Source organism: Gigantopelta aegis, chromosome 6 (assembly GCF_016097555.1).
Source record: "Gigantopelta aegis isolate Gae_Host chromosome 6, Gae_host_genome, whole genome shotgun sequence".
NCBI classification, from domain to species: domain Eukaryota; kingdom Metazoa; phylum Mollusca; class Gastropoda; order Neomphalida; family Peltospiridae; genus Gigantopelta; species Gigantopelta aegis.
In genome coordinates this window covers 56599669-56627563 of record NC_054704.1, presented here as the reverse complement: position 1 = coordinate 56627563, position 27895 = coordinate 56599669, and the positions used below count along the sequence as shown (strand labels likewise).

Sequence of the window (27895 nt, the reverse complement as noted above, 5' to 3'; positions counted from 1 at the left end):
GTAAACTATCTTATTTCATTCCAGTGAAGTATACGTCAGGTTTATCGATTTATACATGTATGTGGTGAATACAGAAGCCGTTGAAAACTGTAGTTTTGAAATGAAAAGCAGTTAACAGGATATTTGATTTTGCCTTCTTGAAGTTTAGTTAGTCATGCTGACTTTGAATGAAAAATGTTGTCTTCAAGATTTGTGAAAGTTTTGTAAATGTTTAACTAAGTGAAAAGTTTGTATCAACTATGTAGGATCGTAACACTGGCCTACTGTTGAGACATTCGTAAATGACAATGTAAAATCTATTGACGCTATGGTATATTCAAGCTGTCCAGCAATCCTACTTTTCCCTATTTGTCCTACTTTTTCTTCAAAATACCTAGTTTTTCCTACCTTTTTGTTTCAAAATGCCGCACATTACTATTAAAGTGTGCATGTTCCTTGTGCAAGCTAAGTGCATCAACATTACTGTACATATAAATATGTATGTCGATTAATATAGTGTACAATAATTTCAAATAACTGTATAACGTGACCGTTACATAAGATTCATATTATTTTAGATGGAAAAAAAATATAGCTACAAACTTAGCATCAAATAAACATTTTAAAGGTATTCTCAATAATACTATTTTTTGAATTTAACATATTTTTTTTATCCAGTACGAGTATTAATAATGTGGCTACGTACTTTTTCAGTCCTACTTTTGTCCTACTTTAGTCCTACCTTTTCCTTTTCCTACTTTTGTCCTACTTTTTCTATATTTTCATTCCTACTTTTTCATAATGTTGTGCTGGACAGCCTGTATATTCTGATTTTCTACTACATTTTTAAAATTTGAATTGTTGTAATCAACTTTGTTAATGTCTTACATATTTACGTACTGCTACCTGCTTTAAATATCCTCTTAAGGGAAGAGGAGAGGGGGAGAGGTAGGAAGGAAGAGAAAGAGAGTGTAATGAAACCAATAGGCAGTAATGAATGATTGTTATTGTCAGTACCGGACACCCTAAACTGTTTTGAGAGAGAGTTGAACAGAAATGTATCGACATGTGTGTCACTTGAATGTATCTACAGAAATTTATCTACACGTGTGTCACTTGAATGTATCTACAGAAATGTATCGACATGTGTGTCACTTGAATGTATCTACAGAAATTTATCTAAACGTGTGTCACTTGAATGTATCTACAGAAATGTATCGACATGTGTGTCACTTGAATGTATCTACGTGTGTCACTTGAATGTATCTACAGAAATGTATCGAGATGTATATCACTTGAATGTATCTACAGAAATGTACAGACGTGTGTCACTTGAATGTATCTACAGAAATTTATCTACACGTGTGTCACTTGAATGTATCTACAGAAATGTATCGACATGTGTGTCACTTGAATGTGTCTACAGAAATTTATCTACACGTGTCACTTGAATGTATCTACAGAAATGTATCGACATGTGTGTCACTTGAATGTATCTACGTGTGTCACTTGAATATATCTACAGAAATGTATCGAGATGTATATCACTTGAATGTATCTACAGAAATGTATCTACGTGTGTCACTTGAATGTATCTACAGAAATGTATCGAGATGTATATCACTTGAATGTATCTACAGAAATGTACAGACATGTATGTCACTTGAATGTATCTACAGAAATGTATCGACATGTATGTCACTTGAATATATCTATAGAAATGTATCTACACGTGTGTCACTTGAATGTAACTACAGAAATGTATCGCCATGTGTGTCACTTGAATGTATCTACAGAAATGTATCTACACGTGTGTCACTTGAATGTATCTACAGGAATGTATCTACGTGTGTCACTTGAATGTATCTACAGAAATGTATCAAGATGTATATCACTTGAATGTATCTACAGAAATGTATCGACATGTATGTCACTTTAATGTATCTACAGAAATGTACAGACATGTATGTCACTTGAATGTACTGGAATGTGAAATAAAAAATTAAACATTTACTATTGACTCTGTTTCATTACACTATAATAATTATGTTTTCATTACATTTTACTCACATAGTCTATAAAAAGATGGTCATGTCTTGTTTCGTTACGTACTCGACACATTTTATTTATAGTTATATTGGCGTCAGGCATATTCAGCCTCTTCACTTTCACGGTGTAGGGTTGCTTCATAGAGCAGCGGTTCGAGAATTGTGCCGAATTGCAATAAAAATGTTTTTGTTTTTTGTCAAATTTCCGATTCCAACCTACTCTAACATGACCAAATTTGACGTATCTATTCATAAAATTGTTGATCAATGGACTTGAAATTTTCAGATATACTGCATTTCCACTAAAGTGCCATTTTGCAATAAACTGCCTTTCTCAACACAAAAACCGGCCTCGGTGGCGTCGTGGTTAGGTCATCGGTCTACAGGCTGGTAGGTACTGGGTTCGGATCCCAGTCGAGGCATGGGATTTTTAATCCAGATACCGACTCCAAACCCTGAGTGAGTGCTCCGCAAGGCTCAATGGGTAGGTGTAAACCACTTGCACAGACCAGTGATCCATAACTGGTTCAACAAAGACCATGGTTTGTGCTATCCTGCCTGTGGGAAGCGCAAATAAAAGATCCCTTGCTGCTAATCGGAAAGAGTAGCCCATGTAGTGGCGATAGCGGGTTTCCTCTCAAAATCTATGTGGTCCTTAACCATACATGTATGTCTGACGCCATATAACCGTAAATAAAATGTGTCGAGAGCGTCGTTAAATAAAGCATTTCTTTCTTTCTTTTTTCAACACAAAAATACTTTCTTATCATCTCAAAATCAATGCATGTCTTTAACTGGACGTGGCGAACAATTTCCCATTCCAACTTTTATCAATAATAAATTACCCTAAAAAGTATTTGAGTTTATTGCAAAACGACAGGCTAATTCATTTTTTCAGTGTCATTTTGCAATAAAGTGCCGAATTACAATAAAAAATATTTTTTTAAATTTCCAATTCCAGCTTACTCTAAAAATGATCTCTGGGCTGAATTGAATACTCCCAAACCAAATTTGGCATATCGTGTCATAAATTACTGCGGTTTTCTTTTTGGGGGGGAGGTAAAATTGTTGGGGGGGGGGGGGGGGGGGGTTATTTTTTAAATATTAGGTTTTTGGTTTTGCCTGCCACTTACGTTTATAATCATGTATAGAACAGTCTTCATTTTAACATTTAACCTTAAATAATCGGCATGCATACTATAGGTAGATGTTTTTAGGTTAAACTATATATTTAGCTGTTATTACAGCAAAATTTACACTTTATAATGCAATGTATATAAACCTAATCAATTTACAGCAAAAGAAATATTTAGTCAAACAGGCGCATGTGCAGGAAATTGTGTAACTGGCTAGTGGTGTTTTTAGGGGAGGGGTCGGGTCATGCGTCCCCAGAAATACACTGAAAAAAACACAAAAACCCATAATATAGCACTGTTCTGATCGGGATATTACATAATGTCCCGTCCCATCCTACAAAAATATTGTTTTGTTTTTGTAAATAATTTAAGTTTGGTTTGACGTAAAAATAAAAATAAAAGTTTTTTGGAAATAACTAAAATATACTATTTTTGTGTGTAATTTAGAAATTAAGCTTGCTGTATGTGCATCAAGTATGTGTTATATACATAAAGTATACTCTGTGTACATCAATCATATGCTATGTACATTAAGAATACGATGTGTATAATACGTATGTGAATTTTTGTATCGTTAGTTCCATTATTAAAGTGGCAATATCCGGAATATTTTTTATTATTTAAGCATATAGAACAGAAAATCCAATTACGTTTGGTGCATAGCATATAGAACAGAAATGCTTAAATAATAAAAAATGACGCCACACTCCGCATTGGTTTCACTACGCTCGCTTATCCAGGTCAAGTAGGACACTTTTGACGGGCTCGTACCGATCTCGGTTTTCATTGGCTTATCACAAGTATAGCATTCCCCAACAAGAGATCACGTGAGATTTCGCAATTTTTGAACAAATTTAACCGTCTTGATTGAGGGGTCGTCTCATATCTCCAAAACTACTAATTACGTAATGCTCTAGGGGTAGAGGAAGAGGGTACTGTGTTCAATTTATGTAACATTTTTCAAGACTATATGTTATTTTTATTCATTACTTAGAACTAAAATGGTGTTTTTTGGAAATATGCGGTCAGTCTAGGTTCGATCCCCATCGACGGGTATATAAAAGACCATAGTATGTGATATCCTGTCTGTGGGATGGTACATATAAACGATCCCTTGCTAAAAAACATAAATGTAGCGGGTTTCCAAGGCGCGTGTGCAGGGATTTCAGCGGGGTTGGGGTTATAGACTGTGTTGAGCGAAGTTTATATGGGGCCATGCTGCCCCCACAAATACATTTCAAATTTATTTTAAGCTTGGGCAATTAAGGGTTTCGACCTCCAATACCTTCCTCCTGCACATGCACCCAATTCCTCTCTAAGATTATATGTCAAAATTACCAAATGTTAGACATCCAACAGCAGATGGAAGGAAGGTTAGGATATGTTTTATTTAACGACGCACTCAACACATTTTATTTATGGTTGTATGGGGTCGGATGATTATTAAATCAATATGCTTTATCTTTGATGCCCCCTCCCCCCAACTTTACCCTTTCCAAACGATATAATATTATTTTGAATTTATTGATTTTAACACGTAAAATTAAGAAGTGAAAACGTTCAGTCTACTTTAGTATATTTTATTTTAAAAATATATACTTGATTAATATGTTACTAGTATTCAAACTACACTTTGGAAGTTCTACTAACACTTTATAAAATATCCATTCTGAAATAGGAGGGTACGACTGTCGATAATACGTTGTCAAGATCAAACCGGTTTTAACTAAAGACTCTAGTACCGTGTCCTCAACCTAACGTTCTTCGTACAGCGCAATATGTCTCTTTTATTTTTTTTAGACGAACCCTACAATTTGAAATCGGCAAACGCACGTGTTAACTGAAACTGACAACAAGCTTTTGTTTGTGCATTGCCGAGCTATGGCGGCATAGGAGATATTCGTTTGACGATATTCGTTCATAGCGAACACACACAACTTTTTTAAAAGTGCGTTTGAGCTTGTATTTCACATTTGTACATGATGTTATAATATGGTAACTAGATAATGTAACTTTAACTACTGCATTGGTCGTAATTAATAATGCAGCAAGCGGTACAGAAAATCGCAGCTAGTGATTTAGTCAAATTAATGTACACTTCCATTCGTACACAGTGGTATATATACAAACACATGCATATTACTTGCAAATATCAAAACTTTATTACGGTGCGGTTTTAACGAGTCAAACTTCAATGAGCCATTTTTCTTCGTCCCCTCCCTCCCCCCAAGACGTGTTCGTAAGTGTTTTTGTTAAGCACAAAACGTATTGTACATTTTCTTTTCTGTAAAAGGAGATTGCACACAATCTGACAAACAATAATAGTAATGGAAAATTTTATTAACGTCAAAAAATAAAAGAACAAGTCGACAACTACTCGACAATTCAGTATTAACAAAGGGCCTTTGTTGCAAGCCACTGGAGCGTAACGCGCCGGAAATAATTGAGTGGCTAATTGGGGCTGCTTAGCGTGATGCAAATGAAGGGCAGATAAGTATGTTTCTAATAAAGGCTATTGGCTATAATTGATGCACAAAACACTCGATTGATACATAGCGTATTTCTGATAAACCATACATACAATAGTATCATCAACTAGTCTCGAAATGACATACTTATATGCACATGAACTAATATAACATGCATTTACCATGCTCAAAGTATATCCAGTATACAGTACATATATTAAATATACATTACGTAAATACGGAATAAAGTATGTGTGAATTATATACTATATGCATACAGAATATGCTAGGCACACAAGGAATACCCGTCCTGCATCAAATATGCACTGTGTACGTCAAACATTAACAATGTCATGAAGTTTACATTATTAACATGGAATATGTATTACGTAAATCAAGTATATCCTATGCACAGGGAGTATACACTAAGAAGACAACAGGGTGGGATCTAACTCAGTCGACAAAGAGCTTGCTTGAAGCGTTTGGATCATAGAATCTCATTCTCTCCGTACACTAATTCTCTGGTTGTGTTTTCCCCGTCTCAACCATTGGTCAACTACTGGCATATCAAAGTCTGTGGTGTGTGCTGCTCTGTCTGTGAAAAAGTGCATACAGAGAGACGATGGAGAGTATTTGAAAGCGGACCCAGGAGTTTTCATAGCAAGTACTGATTATCAAAATCTACAAACCTCATCAAAATATCTGGATCAGGTGTGGATAATGGTGTAAGTCTGGTGCATGTTTTTCTTCTCTACGTTTGTGATCAAAAGAGAAAATGAGAACACACACACAGATATAGACAAAGAGAAACAGTAAATTAAAAATGAGACAGTAAAATAAAAAGAGACAGGCAGAAGGAGAGGAAGGGACAGATAAGAGACTGAAGGAGTGAGAGAAATAGATAGGAGGAAGGGGAGAGAAAGAGAGGTACAAAGAGACAATGAGATAAAGAGAGAGATAAAGAGAGAGAGAGAGAGAGAGAGAGAGAGAGGAGCCAGAGGGAGTCTCCATAGTTGTGTCTGCATAGTTGTGTCTGTATATATGTATGCATTCTTTATTTGGAGTGGGTGAATTGCAATACTTTTTTTTTTTTTTCCGATTTCAACCTACTCTAACTTGGTCTCTGGGCTCAATTTAATATCACAGAAAACGACTTTCTCCTCATCTCAAAATCACTGAATGTGTTTAACTACACATGGGAAACAAAATCCCATTCCAACTTTTATCAATAATAGCATACATTTTGTTTTTAGTTTATTGCAAAACGACAATAAGAGAATGTGCATTTTTTTAAAGTGTCATTTCGCAATAAAGTGTCGTATTGCAATAAAAAAATTTTTTTTAATTTACCATTCCAACGTACTCTAACATGATCTCTGGGCTCAACTGAATACCCCCAAACCAAATTTGTCATATCTTTTCATAAATTTGTTGATAAATGGACTTTTGAAATTTTCAGATATACTGACTGCATTTCAATTAATGTGGTGCCCTTTTCAACAGAAAATTACTTTCTCCTCATCTCAAAATCACTGAATGTGTTTAACTACATATGAAAACAAAATCCCATTCCAACTTTTATCAATTATAGCATACATTTTTTTGTTGTTGAGTTTATTGCAAAACGACACGCTAATGCATTTTTTTAAAGTGTCATTTCGCAATAAAGTGTCAAATTGCAATAAAATATATGTTTTCAATTTCCCATTCCAACCTACTCTAACATCATCTCTGGGCTCAATTGAATACCCCCAAACCAAATTTGTCATATCTTTTCATAAAATTGTTGATCAATGGACTTTTGAAATTTTCAGATATACTGCATTTCCAATGCAAAACGACACCAAGCCGGGCACCAAGCTGTTACAGGTAGTATACATTGTTGGAGATGTAGATCACTCTTGCTTGAAAACACTTAACACAACAAAACATGAAGATGTTCTCCAGGTAAGGCAAGTGTGCAAGTATCAGACTGTTTGAGTAAGTGGCTGTAAACTCTGGAAAAAAATCAAAATAAAAAATGATTAAAAATGGATTTAGAAAGTTACACTAACCCAATATCCAAGCAGCATACCCTAGTAAAAACTAGTTTCACAAACATATATTTTGTAACAAATATTTCTTAATATTTCATGCACTAAAGTCGACCAACTATATACATATTTTTTTTTTTTATATTTCTCCGATGGTCTGTAGTAAATTATTATTATTAGGAGCTGCCTAATTTAAACTTTTAGGCTTATATTGCCAAACACAGATGTATTTCAGTCAGGCCATGCAAACACAAACTATAACCTGGTAGTAATTTAAGAGATAAAGAAATCTTTCATATTTACATGTAAAGGAATGTTTAGTTAACAGCATCTATTCACATTTTTAATTAGGGACTATCTGAATCTTGGTCTAAATAGTAAGAACTGAAAACTGTTGCTGTCACACTGTAGGCTATTGTTTTCAATAGCAGATCTCAGACATACACTTTCTTAGACATGACCTTAGATATACTAATTGCAGGACACTTGGTTGGTACAGACAAAAACCCAAGCAATCAATATTACACACCACAGACCAGTTCTTTTCAGCTAATTTCATAATGAATTGGACCATTTTATCAAGTACCAAAATCACAAAATATTGTGACATTAATTGTAGTTCATTTCCAAAAACAATTCTGGTCATAAAAACAGTTATTGGGAATAATGGACATAAATACTGGACATCTGGCATAAATATGCATCAGTAAACAAAACTTTATTGATTTTTTGCCTAATGTTAATCAACATTAACCAATTTAAAATATAAAAATTAGAAAAACCCACAATAATAATCCTTACCGACTCAAATATGAACATTATTTCATGTATTTATAAAACATTTAAGTGAAAATATGTAAGTAAAAGTTGCAAATTTGTACACCCTCAACTTAGTTTTCAGGCAAAAATTAATCCAGTAGTCGGGTTAAAAATAAGAACAGTGTTCAGTGGGTTACACTACATTTCCAGTGTAATTCTCCTCCACAAAACAACTTTATCCTAGCATATTCTGTTCTCAATACTGGTTAAACCACTCTTAATGGCACCCACTATAACTAAATATTTTAAAAACAAGTGTGTTGAGTAAAATGGTTGTTTTGAAATATGATCCAAATAAAAGTAAAGTATATTTTGTTCAACGACATCATTAGAGCACATTGATTTATTAATCATTGGCTATTGGATGTTAAACATTTGGTAATTTTGACAGTCTTAGAGAGAAACCTGCTACATTTTACCATTATTAGCAAAGGATTTTTTAAAATATGCACATCCCACAGACAGGATAACACATACCACAGCCTTTGATATACCAGTTGTAGTGCACTTTCTGGAATGAGAAATAGCCCAAAAGGCCCATTGACGGGAATTGATCCTAGACAGACTGTGCATCAGGTGAGTTTTACCACTGGCCCCTATGATCCACAGAAAACACTCAGTAAAGCAATATATGTGCTAGAATTGTACTTACTGGGAGGTAATGATTCAATATTTTTCTCAATAGAATTATTATGTTGTTTTTCAATAGCTTGGATTGTCAAAGTTCATACTCTTTCCATGTTTTCCTCTGTATCTTCTATAAATGACGAAAACAATCTGAAAAAGAAATAACCCATATTAAAATGAGCCAGACCCTTTACAATTCAACAAACTGGTGCTAAAAAGAATGTATTTATGTAAAGCAAAATAAATATGGATATTTAAAATGGCATGCATGTAATTAAAATTGATTTTCTTTCACTGGTACTCGTTTCTTCTTGTTATATCATATTCTAATTCAACACAAATTTACATAGGTGACTTGTTTTCAATAAAAAAGGAAGTACTTACAACAACAATTATGATGATTAGTGTTAAAAGAATGCCAATGACAATGACAATTCCTGCAATACGCCCAATATTTTCCTCTTCCTTGGTTTCAAATTGTCCAGCTTCAACAGTATCGGACCATTTGCCATTACTGACAATAGTATATCCACCAGGACCAAATAATGTCACTTCTACTTCTGTATGTTTCGAGGTTTGAGTTGCAACAGGCACTTTGGTAGACAATTCCACAGATCCTGCAATATATCAGAAAACAAAACAGTACAATTACTGGAAAGCTTGGATTACTACCTGAAAATACATTTTTATATGTGTAACAACTTTCACATTTATCAACAGCATTTAGCAGGGCTCACACTGGTACAAATTTTGGTTTAGCCAATTTTCAGATTTATAGAGTATTTCCTTGGAAATGGTTAAAATGCCACCAACTAAATGATGATGTCATTTTGTATAAAAATTAGCAATCAGCCTGATTTAGCGATGCCTAAGTAATAGCTAATGTAAAATGTATTAACATCACCAACAATATTTGTTGCTGCTCATTATTTCGAGTAAATACTAATATAGACGCTTAAAATACAAATGCAAAGACAATTTTCTGAACTGCAAGGGCCATACTTCTATCCCTCAATTTGATATCCAGAACTGGGTGTAGAAGTTAAATGAACATAAGACATCTGCCCTTCCTAAAGAGAAACCAATAACCTTGTTAAACCAAGCCAAGCACAGCAAAGTGGTTCCAATCAAGAAAGCAAGTAATACGACTTCTACCAGTTTGCCAATTCCAATACAGAGTATTTGACTGTCAATGAATATTGTTGAATTTGAGTAACATTGTCTTTTTTAAACTTGAAGATCTGTGAACCCATGGATATTCTTGAATAAAAAAGAAAGAAAGAAATGTTTTATTTAACGATGCACTGAACACATTTTATTTACGGTTATATGGCGTCAGACATATGGTTAAGGACCACACAGATTTTGAGAGGAAACCCACTGTCGCCACTACATGGGCTACTCTTTCAGATTAGCAGCAAGGGATCGTTTATTTGCACTTCCCACAGGCAGGATAGCACAAACCATGGCCTTTGTTGAACCAGTTATGGATCACTGGTCAGTGCAAGTGGTTTACACCTGCCCATTGAGCCTTGTGGAGCACTCACTCAGTGTTTGGAGTCGGTATCTGGATCCGAACCCAGTACCTACCAGCCTGTAGACCGATGGCCTAACCACTACGCCACCGAGGCCGGTTGAATAAAAAACCGCACATGTCCAACATGCTTTTACTGCCGAACTATTTTACAAAGTATTTGTGTGGGTATGGTGGGGTTCAAAATGGTTCTTAAATTAAAATCACCAAGGCAGGATTTCATGTTATAAAATTGTAAAAATGTTCTAAAGGATTAAGAGAAGGATGTACATCATTGCTATATAAGTATGTGAGAACCAGTTATCGATGCTATTCCGGAAATTAGATACCACAATGAAAGGTGCAAAATTATAAGAATAAGAATTTATTTGTGTAATACGCATGTATGGGCAGAGCAAAAATATGTAACAATAATGAGCAATACAAACATGATCATACTGGGTGACTCCTTAGAAATATCATTAAACAAAGTGAAAACATTGAGACAACTCTCCAAGCACAGAAAACCAACTAAAGTGCATACTTAATGTAAAACCCAATAATGTGAAGTATATCTAAAATCCACTGTTAAATGTGAGCAAAAAAATAAAATAAAAAAAATAAAACAAATCTGCATTAAATTAAATCTCTTTGAAAAACTGGCAGTACAGTGAGGGGAGTGGAGGGGTAACATGCCCACATTACAAGTGAAATAATTCTGCACACCATGCTATCAAGTGGTCACACTGACTCACTCACTCACCAATCTATGTTTTTACCATGCATGCAGCTATTGTGTTACCACAACAGTTAAATAACAAACATTTAATATCACAATTAAATTTTTTTTTTTTTAAATAACTAAATAAAATAAAACAATTCAGGTTAACAGAAAATGTTCCACATCTACAAGAACACAACAAGATTTGGTCTTTCCATTCGTATTATTTCTTGGGCCAGTAGGATTGCCTTCTGTGGCATTGTCTGCAGAAGACAACCATTGCTAAGTCCTACATTGAAATAAGTGAACCCATTCCAAGCAGGTTCAAAGTCAAAGGCATAATGTGTGCCCTTTGGAACAAATTACTAATCAATTCAGTACAGATTTACATGTAGCATGTATCATAAAATAGTGTATATACCGAATTGAAAAAAAAGTTACAAAATTTTGAACTGAAATGTCAAATGAAGCAACACAAGCTATTTTCTTAGTGATAAATAAAGACCTTTCTCAAAAGAAGCCGTCAGCTAGTTTGTACATGGTTAAATAGCTGTTGTATTTGTTATTGAAAGTAGTTGGAAGTAATGCTATCTCCATCCATGCAGAAGAATAACATTTTTAAAAACCAAACATCCATAGCAATATAATACTGCAAAAACCAATTATTCTAATAAATAAAAATCTTCTTGCTGTATCAGTGTTCTCTTTTTTATATTTTTACATACATACATCATTAACTACCCCAATTCTAATCATGATCCAAATATTTCTTTGATCAACACTTAATTTCTAAAATATTAAAATGCTCTTTTTTGGTCTCTTACAGTGATAAACTCAATCAGTAAATGAATGTCTAACACAAACTCAAGCAAAGGTTTATAGCATAACATTGTATACTATGCCAAAATAATTACAGTGAAATTCTAAGAATCTAAACCGCCACAGTATTTTGATTTTAACAATGAAACTAGGAGATCTGTAAATAACATGTGATTCAAGATGACTTATCTCATGTCTTTGCATTCACATAATAAAGTCGGTGAAACTCGACTGTATATTAAGAGGCATTTCATTACAGCAATAAACCTCCAATATTCAAACTATATATATACACACACACGTATACAAGTGTGCAGATACACTGACATTTATTTCTGCAGCGCATGGATGATAAAAAATACATACCAGCAGGAACACATTTTGTCAAGTCATGTGGTAGATGAACAAAGCCATCTGGGCATTCACACGTAAAGTTCACCGAGCCTGTAGCACTGTTAGGGGCAGGCAAACAGAAGTGAGAACATCCACCATTGTTAGATCCACAAACATCTATAACAAAACAAACCAAAATACATTATTATTTAAAAAACGGCATATATCAAATAAAATGTGAAAATAGGAGTAATATACTGATATAAATAAGGAACATTTTGCACTTCACTGTGAAAGATTTCTTTTAACTTACTTGCACTGGTTGGCTGCCTGTACTTGTGAAAGACTTGGACATCCATAGGAGAATGCAAATCCAAGGCAATAGTTTGCACACTGTCTGTGTCGCTACCAAATTTGGTGAATTTACGGACAGACTCGGAAGGCCAATCTGTCCAATACAAATAGTCCTGCGAAACAAAAAATGGTTCGATTTGTTACTTTTTTTAAAAACACAATAGTTATTCATTTCAATATAAATTGCTATTCCAAACATCACAAGATGATGACATTTAAGAACTCTACATGTTTATTTATTATGAAAAAAAAAATAGTTAGCATCAATAATACTGAACAGCTCCTTACTTGGTTTGAACATATGCAATGAAAGACTAAATCAGGTATTAGTAGACAAACAATTGTGAACGAAGACATTTTTTGTTATGGGAACAGTACAAAGCTTTGTGTAACCAATGTCAGACATCAGACCTAGACGTGAAAACAATCGAGTAGTTAATTGCTTCCCTAACTTAGATTAATGGGAGCCATTTAAGATATTAACATTTTGATACCATAAAACTTTACAAGCTCAGGGGAGATAAAATTTACTCCTTGATAACTCACCTTAAATGACAAAGTCTAATGTCTCAGAGTATTAATACACATAAAAAATGTTTCTGTATTTTATTTTATTTCAAAATCTAATACAACATACCTCAAAGACTGTGACGGCGAACGGATGATTCAGGTGTACATGGCTGCACAAAACCACCTTCATATCTCCACCATTCAAGTTGATGCTTGAGATTTTGTGCAGCTTGGCATCTATCCAGTATAATCGCTGATCAACGTAATCTTAAAACAAAGAAATGTGCTCCAAAGTTATAAGTGAATGTGTCAACAAATATTATAGTTACCTTTTGTAACTCAATCACCAGTTTTTCTAAGGATGCCCTACCCCACCCCCAACATTCTACCGACTGTCTGTGAGAAAAACAAATGATCAATTAGAACAAACATGCTGAAAGTATTGCTAAAGCAATACACCAGACCCAAAACTATTTCTTATCTCCCCAGTTCAAGGGCCCTAACTGTGTAAGATGGATAAATCGTCAAATTTATCTGTAACAGTACATGATTAAGCCATATACAAAATTATATCTCAATATCTTGAGGCATTGTTAGAAAAAAGTCTGGAAAACTATAAATGGGACAGACAGATGGAGATGAAACCTATATTCCCTTCCAGTTGGACAGGTAGGGACTAAAAATTATTTTCTCAAGGTGTTATTGTTGAATATCTTTACACATTAATATATTATATGAATATATATATATCAATTTCACATTCCAAAAAGTGTGTTAGGTTTTTCATTTCAATACTAAAACTAGAAAATCTAAATATTATCTGTATTCCAATAAAAGTATGTAACTTGTTGGTACCAATGTTAGTTTTTTGAAAAGAAAGTGATACTGATTCATATATTTGTGTACATACTAAAACAAACTTAATACAGTCAAAGGTTACATTCAACCTGCATAAAATAATACATTCAAATTTTGTTATTAACAAGTAGTCCACCCCTGTTGCTCTGAGCAGTTTTAAGTCAATTTAGTAGACTGAACAAACTCACCAATTGTAAGACCATTCGGCCAAACGATATCATGTGTATTATCATCAGCCTCAATAATTGAAACACGTCCTTGACCATTCATTCCACACTTTTCAATTTTGGCTTTGTTTCCCCAGTCGGTCCAGTACATGTAACTGAAAAATTATTACAGCAAATAAATATAGACTCTCTTTGAAAAATATATCAACAATAATAAAAAATATATCAACAATAATTAAACTGTAATGGTACCAGCAGTGATTTGTTATCTTGTCTTTGTATTCATGTCCACAGAAAAAGGAATTTTTAAATTAACAAAAAGCTGTTGCTAATCAAAATGTTGAAAACAGTTTGCTCCATGATTAACTTTTTCCCCCATTACTAAAAGACTTTACTTTTAAGTCTTAAAAATGATCATCGACAGGGTTGCTAATAGCACAATGTCATTTGTATATACATGTATACAAAGTCTCCAAAATTAAGCTACCTTGAATTTTTTTTATATACTAACCTAATGGCACAAACTAGAAATCAACAATGCATGTCACCATATTGTTTTTAAAAACATTGTTAGAAAACCTTCCCCATGTGACCAATTCAATGAGTGTAAATAAAAATGGATATGCACAACTATCATGACAATTAAGGTTGGACTATACCAATTCAAATCCCATAGGCGACCATGTTAACGTTTGTGTTTAAAAACACTATATGCAATATATCAACCAAACTGTGACCCATAAATATCAGTACTACAACCCCTACCTCAAAGTATTAACTGCAGAAAATGGTACCTTTCATGGCTCATTTTCGATATAACCAGATGTTTCTGCAACACCCCTAGTTTCGCACAAATTTTAGTACTTTTTTTCACAGGTACCCCATACATGTTCCAAGCACAAGGCTACTTGACACGGTGGTACTACATCAAATAAAATTGCATACATTTTTAGCCCAGATGAAACTAATTTTTTTTACAACCAACACACTCACATTTATAACCAATCACAGGACTTGTGGTGTTAACTTCTCTATCAAAAGTTCGGTACACCTCGAACTTCGACCCAGCCGGAAATTAATTGGTATAGTGCAACCTATACTGATAACATACATGTTTCAAAAGGTGGTGAATCATGTGTTTTTATGACAACCAGGATCTGGTGTCTTCTGACATAAACTGACAACCTCACTGAAACTGTTGTTTCTACAGTGCAACCTAATTTAATGTACACCTCACAAAGCACATGTATTTTGTACAGTTTTGTACAAATGCAATATGTCATATTTGAAAAAATAATTTTTTTAAAAATAATACTCCTGAAGATATTTACTGTCAGATGTGTGTGTGTGCTCAGCTATATATGTAGAGACAGCATGGCTATTCAGAGTACCTCAACTCCTTAAACTTATTCCATTGAAACACATGTACTTGACTGACCCCTAGATTATGAAGACCTCAATAGGCACATCAAAGAAATATCAGTATTAAAAAAAATACAATGTCTGAGGAAGGAAAAACCAACATGACTGCATCTGTATGAAGTAATGACTTAATGTCCTGCACATCACTGTTGGAAGAAAATCCTGTATGCTGAGTGTGGGCATCTTCAAGTTACCATGTGCGGGAATTTCAAATCCATCAGCTATGCAGATTTTCAAATTGGACCATCAAAACCATTGGCAGCCACCAATATTCCTGACTATATTTTATGTATACCCTACTGTAGTTGGAGGTTTTAAATATTTGTGATATCTGGAATTATCATGCAGCTTTCGCATATTTATTTTTGATTCATTACGAAAAAAAACTGTTTTTAAGTGACATAATTACCCGAACATCTATTTTATTGCATTATTTTCTAATCCAGATCAATACAATATGTATATTGGATGTATTCCTACAATCTGTAATCCAGCATATCATTTAGCTATTAACATTGGATAATACAGCATTAACAATAAAATAAATCGTCAAATTACACCAAGGTAGATAATCAAATCTGGAAAAATTGGTTCCAAATCTAGTATACACTTAAAATACACTTCATGGGAGCAAACTAAGTGGTTATTTAAAAAAAAGATTTGATCTGGAGACCTAAAGATATGTTTAACAAGCTTATTGTTATGTATAAATGAGAACAGAAGGCACAATAGTGACCAAAATGTTAATTATGGCTTTGGTAAAAAATTTCTTCAAAGTAAAAAAATGTTTCCCCTAAAACTACAAATTTGTCTAAAATATGACTTAGCACCCTATAAATATGCCAAAAGGACAATAAAAATCAAGGTCTTTAAAAAGTTAAGCTATCAGAAGTACACACATGAAACATTAACTATGTTTATAGAATTTAAAGACATTATCCCAATATTGGCACATGTTATTTTTAATATAAAAATAAATTGCTATTAAAATCTAAGTTCAGACTGCCTAGATATATTAACATATTTAAGAGCAGTTGTATATGGCAAGTCAAACACCATGTAAATAAGAACATTCAAATCTGTATAGTATGAATTATAGGCCAAAACCAACTTTTCCTCAGTGCTAATTTTTGTTCAAACTCCATTCAGAGCTATGTACAATAATTATTGTCAAGGTCAAGGTCATTGTGAACTTGCATGGCCGAGTGACGGCTAATTAATAAAATAGTGTAGTTTAATTTAATTAAATCACAAAAATCATAATCTTTTTTATTATGCACTGAATATGTGCTATAGGTTGGACTATATCAATTCAAATCCCATAGGCGACCATGTTAACGTTTGTGTTTAAAAACACTATATGCAATATATCAACCAAACTGTGACCCATAAATATCAGTACTACAACCCCTACCTCAAAGTATTAACTGCAGAAAATGGTACCTTTCATGGCTCATTTTCGATATAACCAGATGTTTCTGCAACACCCCTAGTTTCGCACAAAATTTTAGTACTTTTTTTCACAGGTACCCCATAATGTTCCAAGCACAAGGCTACTTGACACGGTGGTACTACATCAAATAAAATTGCATACATTTTTAGCCCAGATGAAACTAATTTTTTTTACAACCAACACACTCACATTTATAACCAATCACAGGACTTGTGGTGTTAACTTCTCTATCAAAAGTTCGGTACACCTCGAACTTCGACCCAGCCGGAAATTAACTGGTATAGTGCAACCTTAACTAATCATATTTACAATATTCATTACAAATTTAAGCCACTAATAATAATTTGGTCCACTGACCCATTTTGTGGATCAACAACAATGGCACGAGGTTCATCAAGATCTGTGTCCACGAGAGTCTTTCTCATTGAGCCATCCATCGTAGATACCTGGATGCGATCTAGGCCGGTATCTGTCCAGTAGATGTGTTTGTAAATCCAATCTACAGCCAGGCCATCGGGAGTCTGAACAGTCTTATTATCAGCTACAACTTTTACATCCGATATATTGTCCAAATTGGCCCTAAAACAAAATGTGTATGTTCAGAGAATGATGTTAACAACACTTTCACAAGGATAAAGAATACAAACCAGCAAGAAAAAATACATAGAAGACAAAAGCATACACAGTGAAGTCATTATCAGCTTATGTTACTTACTTAAGTACTTGTTCAACAGCAACGTCTGTCCAGAACAGCATATTATCAACATAGTCAAAGTCCATGGCAACTGCACCAAACACTTTTTCTTCGCTGACCAAAAGTGTGTAGTGATAGGTTTCCAAATTAATCTTCCTCAAATCCTTGCGATCAGCCAGTAGTAGTTCAGGACTTCTGGGCCCTGAAGAAACAGAAACAAAAAATTCCATTGACGACACTTTCACAATAAAATAAAACAGAAAAATTCTGTTAAACAATTTCTTGAATTCTAAAATAAACAATCTGTACTTATATTACTGCCGTGTCAAATGTACCGGGGTGCTAGACATTCCACTGGAACTGCTACCAAATGAATATAAAAATTAAATTGCCACCAAATGAATACTTATGTTCCACATATTAACATTAGCAAATACATGTACCTGGCATACACAACTTGTATAAATTGATAGAGAACATTTCCTACTGTGTCAAATATCTAGTACTTAGAATACTCCAACTGACAATTTGTATACACATATACTCACATACCAAAGCAGCTTTCGAAATAAGTCATATCTGACAGGTAAGGTCTTGTATTGGTTGTCTCGGAATTGTGCTACATTTATAACAGATTCTTTGTTTGCAATCAAGTTTTTGCTCACCATGCATAGTTTTTACAATTTTCTGAAGCAAATGCGCTTACTGTAACAAATAATACCCAAACAAAATAACATGTTTCTAATTATATTTCTTGCATTTCTTATGGTGCTAAAAACACTCTTACTGACAGTCGTAATTGTATTAACATCTCGTAGGATAGGAACTACATGTAAATGAGTCCTACTAAACATCCAAATGCACTAAAATTTACTGACCTAATTTTATTTATATCAAATACGATTCTTTAGTATGATCCATTCATCTGGTGTTTAGTATTACCCATTCCGATCGGCAATGTGTTTTGCTTTCCAGATGAAAATTCGCAACTAAAGTGTAGTATCCAAATCAGTTACAACTGCGAAATACTACATAACCTATTAATGGGTAACGCAGACTACAGCTTATTTTGAGGGCTGCAAAAGTGAAAATTGTAGAAAACCAACTCTAAGAACCTTACCGTCAGCTTTGCAGTAGCGATGATCCTTGAGTGTGTATCCATGCACGCATGAACACTTGTAACCACCCTTGGTGTTGTCACAGTGCTGAGAGCAAGATCCAAATATCTCGCACTCATTGACATCTTTGCAAATAGTAGTCGAACCATTCATCAGCCTGTAACCATTATAACACTCGCACACATGCGTGTGTTCACGGAACTTGTTCACACAGTTTTGATTGCAGCCTCCATTATTTAAGTCACATGGGTTGGTTTCTGTAAAGAAAACAAAAAATGTGCACCATATATATCTACCTTTGCAAGCTGGGCTTCATTTTTATACCATTTTTGTTAATTTAAAACCCTCATCAAACCAACAAAATACATACAGGTACATTAGAAGAAATCTCTAAAGACTAACGTCATAATAAAATTATTAACTACGAGCTATACGTTTTAAATCTTTTCACTGTATGCTTTGTATTCGCAGTAACAAGTAATAAGTGGTATTCCTACTTTTGCTTTCAAGTAAGTATCGGAAACAAGTCTTACAAAATACATATGCTAAATTTTCCCAATCTTTATTCGAAAACAAGGATGACATCTTTATTCATTATGTGAGGTCATTCATTATCATTTTCTTTACACAGTGGCAGACAGGGAGAATCCTCACACATTAAGTCACTATTTTAAGATCATTTTAAGTTTTAGCCAAAAAGCAATTTTAATGCAGAATTTTCACTGATATTTATGAATTGAAATCGCCTTCATTAGAAATAAAAACATTGTTTGTAAACTATTAAAAATAAAGTTAACTTTTAAGTGCAGAAGTCGAATCCTCCACATATAAACCATTTCTTAAAAATGATCATTACATCTTATCGGAAAACAAAAAGTTATTGAATAAATCTAATCCAACTGGTTTATTTAAAACTATTGCAAGGATCCAAAACCTAATGTTATATCGGGATCAAATAATTGTTTACTCATAATAGATACACACACACTCAGCATGAACCATTAGAGAATCGGCAGCAATCCAGTTTGGAATCAGCAATACAATGTTTCAAACTATTTTATTTGTCATATACATTTACCAGTCATTATCTAATTCAAACATTACTATTCTCCAATGCAGAATAGATTCCAGTGCAAAGAATCATTTAAAAATACACACAAACATGCAAAATAACTAAAATAAAATTTAAAAGGAAAAACATTTATTGATAAAATAGTACATACATGTAGTTATGTCAACCAACGTTTTGAAACCGAATGTAAGCTAGTCTATAATAATTACACACGGGTGATCCAGTTAATAATATGATTTAAATATATATGTACATGTACGTTGTGTACTTTTATGTATCCTAGTGTAAAAAGTGTTCATTTTCAAATTCACAGATATGATTGTCCGATGGATTAGTTTGTGTATGTTAACACCAAGCGATTTTGTTTTATTATAATGGTAGTAACTACACCAACTTCAACAGTATGCTATTTTTTAATATCCATCTCTCCCCATACACATTCTAAACTGTAGTAAGTGAGAGGAGAGTAAACACAGAAAAAACAACAAAGCAACTAAAAACAGGGTTCATACACTTAAAACATTTTCATTTTCCAAGACTTTTAAGCACCATTTTAGTTCATTTTCCAAGGCTTTTTTAGATTTTCCCAGGAGTCTGAATATATTACCTGGAAGAGATTTTTAAACAGCACCCCAGTAAACTGTTTATTCAGTGATTGCTATGTCTCAAACATAAGCTACACCTAATCTAGATATATCACATGGATGCTAAAGTTGTAAAATTACATAAATAACAAAATATTGTAGTGTGCAAATTTTTTGGGACTGTGTGTGCGTGTCGTTATATAAAAATAAATAAATAAAATTTTATCTTTAATTTATATTATACATATTTTTAAAATTAAAAAAAATCACTCTTCTACCCAAAACTATCAAGAAAAAGAGACAGTAATGTTTAAATACCGATAATACCCACATCTATTATTTTCAAAAACAAAAATAATTTAAAAAATGTTTTTAAAAAACAAGAAGTACCTAATGACAAAATTACACAAATCATATAAACATGTTTTATTTTCATTAATAATTATTTTTAACTCATTAGTGACATCGTGTTTCAAATACGAAATTTACCGGAATTATACCCATTTCCGCGAGTAATTAAATGTCAACCATATTATTCATTGACAGCACAGAAATAATCTCTTGAAGTGGACTCTTTGTTACCACCAATTTATATCACAAACAATGAAGATTAGGCCCTAAAATGATTATTTATTTAGTTAATTGGTCGCTTCATTGACATGCCTTGATATGTGGATACCGTTTTGCTGTGTATTGGGTCGTCTAAGACTTCAATGGAGATCAAAAGAATATTTGTCAACTACAAGTTCTCAACTTTTGCATGAGTCACGCTGCACAGAAGCATAGCAGACATAAGCCTTAGGAGTATCTGTTTTGTTGGAAGGCGCTGGTTACAGCTATCTACTAAATTATTTATCTTTGACAGTAGTTTCGAACTCACAAATGTCAGAAACAAGACTACTTACAGTTACATAATTTATTCAACCGATCACAAGTTGTGTTCATTTATGTCCACACTTTCTAACTGTGTATACATTTTAACAGTTGACCAATGACAGTCTACCTCTTATAATTACTATGAAGGATATAGTTTGGAACCACACGTCAAACGCGATCATTTATAAATATATTTTTCTAATAATTAGTATTAAATGAAAAAAATAATAATAAAAAAATAGTAAAATTCCAGGACTTTCCAGGGGGTTAATTCATTTTTCCAGGAGTTTTAAGCACTTTCCATGATGAAAATAAAATTTAAGCACTTTCCAGAGTTTTCCAGGATGCGTGTGAACCCTGTAAAAAGCTGGGAATACAAAATAAAAACTTTAACATGCTCATCGAGTAACAATGGGAAAGCAGTGTTTACAATCCATCAAGTGTCAATAATAATTTATCAGGATGTGACCATAGACTATAGTATACTGTTCACAACATTCATCAACTACAAAAACATACAACATTCTTCAACGTACCATTTATATCTGGAGAAGCTTTAAAGAAAAGAAGATAAATTAATATTCTGGGTTGTTCAGGGTTCAGTTTTCAACAATGAACTTTAACCTAGTACTCCAGCAATTTTAAATGCTGATTATGCATTAAGCAGCTTCAAGCAAGAATTTGAAATCCCAAAGAGAAATACACAAAGAGGAATTGGCTCATGCCCAAAAAAAATGAAATAATTTGGCCAAATGCAACTAAATTAATTATAATCATTCAAATTATATATAAATTGCAGAACACAGATCAAAATTACCATAATGTGAAACTTGGCCAATGGTTAAAACATCTTAATAACAAATTTAATATACATAAAATAAAATGGAAATTATAAACCTACCAGGACACATGCTAGCCAGTTCATCCATGAAGTTGGCACAGTTTTTTATGCCATTGCAAACTAGTTCATGAGAAATGCATTCGGAGCCATCATTGTTACAATCAAACTCATCCTCACTACATTGAGAAGCTTTTGATGCTGAAATAAAAACAATTAAAATTAAATTGTGGTCATACAGATCACAAAATCATTAAATAAAATTTAAAATGTGTACAAAAAATATTTGAAAATTATATTTATAACATCTGACACACAAATATGCAAATGTGCCCCACATCTATATCTAAATTATATTTATGATGCCTATGCAGGGTCAAAAGACCAAACATGATTTTGGTTAAAAATATCAGCCAACAGTTGGCTCCACTCGAATGGAAAAATTGTAGACAAGAAACGTACGGCAATCTAATTCATCGGATCCATCCAGACAGTCTTTGTCTCCATTACACTTCAGTCTGCTGTTAATGCAGTAGCCTTCTGTTACACACTTGAACTGATCTTCTCGACATGTGGTCTCCTCTTCAAAACACACAAAACAAAATAATAACACATACTCTCAACAAGTAATTGAAACAGAAACAATTAAAACCACTTAAGTTAAAATAATTCTTTTGTACAAGTTTTAATTCTGTGTACGTTTTAAATATTAGAGCAAGAACACAGTTCATGCGTTGAAACAACACATGCTGTCATCACACTGTCAAGTATATCTGAATGTTTCAATTCAGGTACCTACAAATGACTAGTGATTTCTCGATGTCACCTTTTTGGTATTTTGAATTATTTTTAAAGTTAACAACTTTCTAGCAATGCAATTGGGGAATATTTATACCTAAGCAAGCATGTTCTACAAACAACCCTTAATGACATATGATAATTATAGATTTGTGTTTCATTGTATTACTGTGACATTGACATACATGACCTTTATTATTAATATAACATTGACTGTTTGGACATCGCATGTTATTCCATTGTATTTTATGTTTTGGATAATATGTCTGGTTCACAATGACTTCACAATATTTTTGTTTATTTATTTACTACATTCTATTTATTGACAAAATTTGCCATAATATAGTAGTATAATAACTCGACCAAAAGTGAGGTAAATAACCATTACATGTTGGAAGTCTGTCCGTGTGACCTATTTTGACAGATTCTTTATAACTATTTTGCGTTTCTTATTAAATGTATGTTATATTATTGCACTGTCATGTCTTTATTTTTCACATAGAATTATTTGTTAATAATCAATAAACCATAAAATACTCAGGTTTTAATTGAAAACTGTGTCATGTGACCTGGCGGCCACCTTTAATTTGTGCTATTTCCTCCTAAGAATAGAACCCAAATTGCACTGAAATCTTTTTTTTAAAATGTCATTAAAATTTAATGAATATGATAAAGGTAAGTATTGCATTTTGCTTCTAAGATCTTAATGGTAATTCCCAGACAACACAAATTAATAAATTTGGAATAGATTTTTATGAATAAAAACTTGAACTTATAGCATGACCTCGCTACGTCAGTTACCTTTTGAAGCTTAATTTTAATATTGACCTCCTACAGTGCTACCATATACTATATTTTTGTATATTCTCTTAGTTGTGCCTTGGTTACACAACATGGCAACATAATAATCTAAGTGGGCACATCAAGAATTAAAAAAAATTGGTAACTGATGCAACTCCCACAGTCAGTAACTGATGCAAAACATTAATTAACACATACATTATTTTCCATTGTTATATTTCTTGGAGGCATAATGTAAGGTTGTAAAATGTTTTAATTCCCAAACTAGAGTGAGTGCTATAAAAAAATTTAACAATAAGTTTCAGAATTTTATTGACCTTTGCACTTGTAAGTTTTATGATTTCTTTATTATCACATCTATGTAAAACTAAATAAAAGAATAGTTTTCAAGAACTACAAATACTGTCACTCCTTAGAAATTAATCTAAAGATGTTTATTTCACTAAAATAAAATAATGATGACTCAGTTAACACTGTTTTTAAATACATGTATGTACATGTAGATGATAGCAGTTTCACAAGAATCAATGCATACACCCTTATACCTCAAGATATATATTGTATAGCTTTTGACGTCAGATGCACACAGAATTTGTTTCATTAGATATATTGTATTGCTTATGATGTCAGAGGTAGACATTGTTTCATTAGCTTAGATTAATATATGTACAGCACGGTTTATTGTAAACAGTATCTATAATGTTCAATAATAATTATCGGTAACACAAATTTAAAATTGCAGTTTCATACATGTAGTGGCAAGTCACTTATTTTGCTATTTTTACATTTATTTATGATAAATAACTAAACATTAGATAATTTCATACATACTCTTTCATAATTAACTCAGAAAAATTAAACAACATTAGACCTTACGGCCACAGTCAGTGGTTTCCCATGAATTCTTAGCTAAAATTGGAAAGTACATAAACAGTTTGCATCAGTTATTCAACAAAACAGCCAATCCTTTGTTATTGTACAATTGCAACTCAAATTCAAAATGTGATTTCACGCAATTAACTGTTGGTCACCTGAAATGAATTTTGTAATGATATAATTCTTTTTTACCTGTAAATGAAGTTATTTGGTTGTAATATTTTATGGGCATGTAACTTAATTCAAGAATAATCTTTACATTTCCAAAGATAAATAAAATAATAATAATAATTTTTAGAAATATATTATGGAACTATGAGATTGCACCATTAATAGTTCTAAATAGCAAATGTCCTTTCTTTTAATAAATTGGTTACTACTCCTAATTTTAGAGAAAGAATATGGGTTATTTACAATATCTGCCTATTCCCATCAATTTCTTACAAAATATTTAGTTCAGTTCAGTCATTTGGTAATGTCATAAGAAAGTGAATGCAGTATATAGGGCCTACATATATACTTGGAATTGCAAAAAACCCCAAATCATTACACTTTGAATGAAGATGTACATTTAAACGTAAACTGCTGTCTCATTGTTGAGGCATGTGTGCAGAAACTTTTGAAGGGAGCGGGGGTTTAAACTGGCATTGAGGGTGCAACTGACTAAGTTACTGGGGGTAAAAAAACGAAAAGAAGAAAGAAAAACACAAAGAGAAGGGGGTGTGGGGTGGAAGAGGGTTGAAAAATTGTGAGAACCTGTCCTAAAATACAATTTCTTACATTCTACAAGTAAAATTCATCGTAACAAATGCATGTATATGCATATTAAAATAATAATAATAATAATAATAATTTGTTTTGAGCAGGGATAGGGTTGGGAAATGATGGGGGGGGGGGGTTGACCCCCAACCCACCACCCTGAACATACCCCATTGTTAGTTTTTTTTAATTCCTTTAAGATTTATGTATTTCTTACAATTTAGATGAACCAGTTGCCAAAGACAAATGTTTTATTTTTAAAATATGTTCTTATTAGTTTTTATGATTCACAGATGTTGTGTCAGTTACTTTTAGTGTTACGTCAGTTACTCATTAATAAAAAAACTTAATAAAAAATTCCTTGTAGAAAACTTAGTTCTCTTGTTCTAGTGATCATAGATTACCTGTGCACTACACATTTCTACATATACCTGAAAACTTGATACTTCAGATTCAGAGAATTTTGGCAAGTTCAAAGACATGTCAAATACAAGTTACTTTTTTCGTTGTGTCAGTTACCCACACTTAATTTGTGATTGTAGTTGCGATGAGATTGTATGCAATGAAATTTTCTTTTCGTATGACTTTGTCACAACATGTTTATTTTAATCAAAAACATTCTTAAGAATTTTATTGAATACTTTAAAAATAAATAAATAATCAAGATGTTAAAAAAATTCTGAATGTTGCGTCAGTTACCGTGGAATTGCCCAAGTACATATTCTAAATATGGGTTAGAACAGATAATCGATATATATACACTGTAGGCCTATGTCAAAAGTGGACAGTGTAGATATTTCAAAATAGCGTCGGGCAATTCAAAACCTTATCACGGCGACCGGAAATTTCCACATATTGTATTATGTATAAAAATGCAAATAACTAGTGTTTGTAAGAGATCGGGAAATTATTTTTCATTTACTGTTTTCAACTGGTATCTGCGCAACCAAACCCATAAACGACATAATAGCGATTACTTCCCCAGTCTATCGAACAGTCTAAAACCATTCAGAATGTCTCGGCCGGTTTTGATTATGTTTTCGGAAACCCTCAGCCACGTAACTGTATTCGTAGGTTCAATTGGAACACCTCGATCATGACCGTCTTTACTTTTCATTTAGTTACAATCAGAACAACTCGTCACATTCCGGTACGCTATGTTTCGCAGATCAGGTCAGGTAAAATGTTTTACGTGCATATATGCCACTGTAGCTTCACGCACGTCTGTCACGGGCTTAATCTCTGACTTTCGCCAGTGACTAAGTCTGGGCCAGGAGGGGTGGGGGTGGGGGTGGGGGTGGTAAGTATGAGGTGGGCGGAATTTGGAATAAAATTTAGAAGTTAGGTCAAGGGACCTAAAGCCAAAAAGAGCTACATTTGACTCATGTCTGGACAAAATTTAAAATTCAAAAATAATTTTAGAGTGCTCGGCCTGAAAGGTTTCAAGGTGATTTGAGAAATTTTGACGAGCTGCCAAAGTAAAGTGCATTGGACTGTTTATATAAAAAAATAAATATAACATTTGGAACCACGGCCAATTTTTTCAAGTCCAACCAAGCCCAAAAAACAGAGGTTACCTGCTCTAGGTTAGGGCTGCACAGCGAGACTTATGGCGAGTTGATGGGCTGCTCGAACCTGGAATTCGGTAGGAATTCAGGGAGGTTGTAGTAGCAGTTCTTCATGATTCCAAGGTAGTCACCTTGTAGAACCATCTTTAAAATGCAATGGATGACTGCATTGTCCATGGATGGCATGATGAGTCCTTGTCTGAACAGCCCGTCCCACTCAGCTGTCACGTAGAGTTTGTCGGAGTGGTTCGCCCCTTGGATCTGGTACTTCCCTTGTCCCGATGGAAGTTGGTGCCATGATGATTCCCTCCACAGTCCGTTGATCTGGGAAGAACTGGTGAAATCTCCCTGGATTGTGCAATGGTATCTTGCTGGCAGCTTGTCACAAACGATGGTCCATTGAGAGAAGTTGAGATCTTTGGGGTCGGTGACCTTCGAGACCTTCCTCCTCTTGGTTTCTCGTTGGACCGCTGCTGGCGCAACAACACCTGTTTGAGGCACCGGTGGACTGCTTGGTGAGTCCGTGATAACCACATGGCCAATCTCCATCAGCGTCGGTGCACAAACATAAGGGACCGCCACTGTCAGTGGAGCTGACAGCTTTGGTCCCCCCGGGCCACTCCTGGCATAGGCTGCAGTCGAGTAGATGGG

The 27895-nt window shown here is 33.6% G+C and overlaps 1 protein-coding gene across 1 annotated transcript in view; it reads right to left on the bottom strand.

Moving 5' to 3' along the window:
* Positions 1-5487: 5487 nt before the first annotated feature.
* LOC121374639 (very low-density lipoprotein receptor-like) overlaps positions 5488-27895 on the bottom strand; it is a 51350-nt gene continuing 28942 nt past the window's right edge. The window contains exons 13-25 of the mRNA XM_041501747.1: positions 22905-23024; positions 22506-22643; positions 22141-22158; positions 19075-19329; positions 17976-18156; positions 17618-17839; positions 14407-14540; positions 13488-13627; positions 12810-12963; positions 12530-12673; positions 9495-9727; positions 9136-9260; positions 5488-7628 (exon numbers count right to left, since the gene is read on the bottom strand). Of these exons, the coding sequence (XP_041357681.1) occupies positions 9186-9260; positions 9495-9727; positions 12530-12673; positions 12810-12963; positions 13488-13627; positions 14407-14540; positions 17618-17839; positions 17976-18156; positions 19075-19329; positions 22141-22158; positions 22506-22643; positions 22905-23024 (1814 nt within the window). The 3' untranslated portion in view covers positions 5488-7628; positions 9136-9185. The remainder of the gene's footprint in view (positions 7629-9135; positions 9261-9494; positions 9728-12529; positions 12674-12809; positions 12964-13487; positions 13628-14406; positions 14541-17617; positions 17840-17975; positions 18157-19074; positions 19330-22140; positions 22159-22505; positions 22644-22904; positions 23025-27895) is intronic.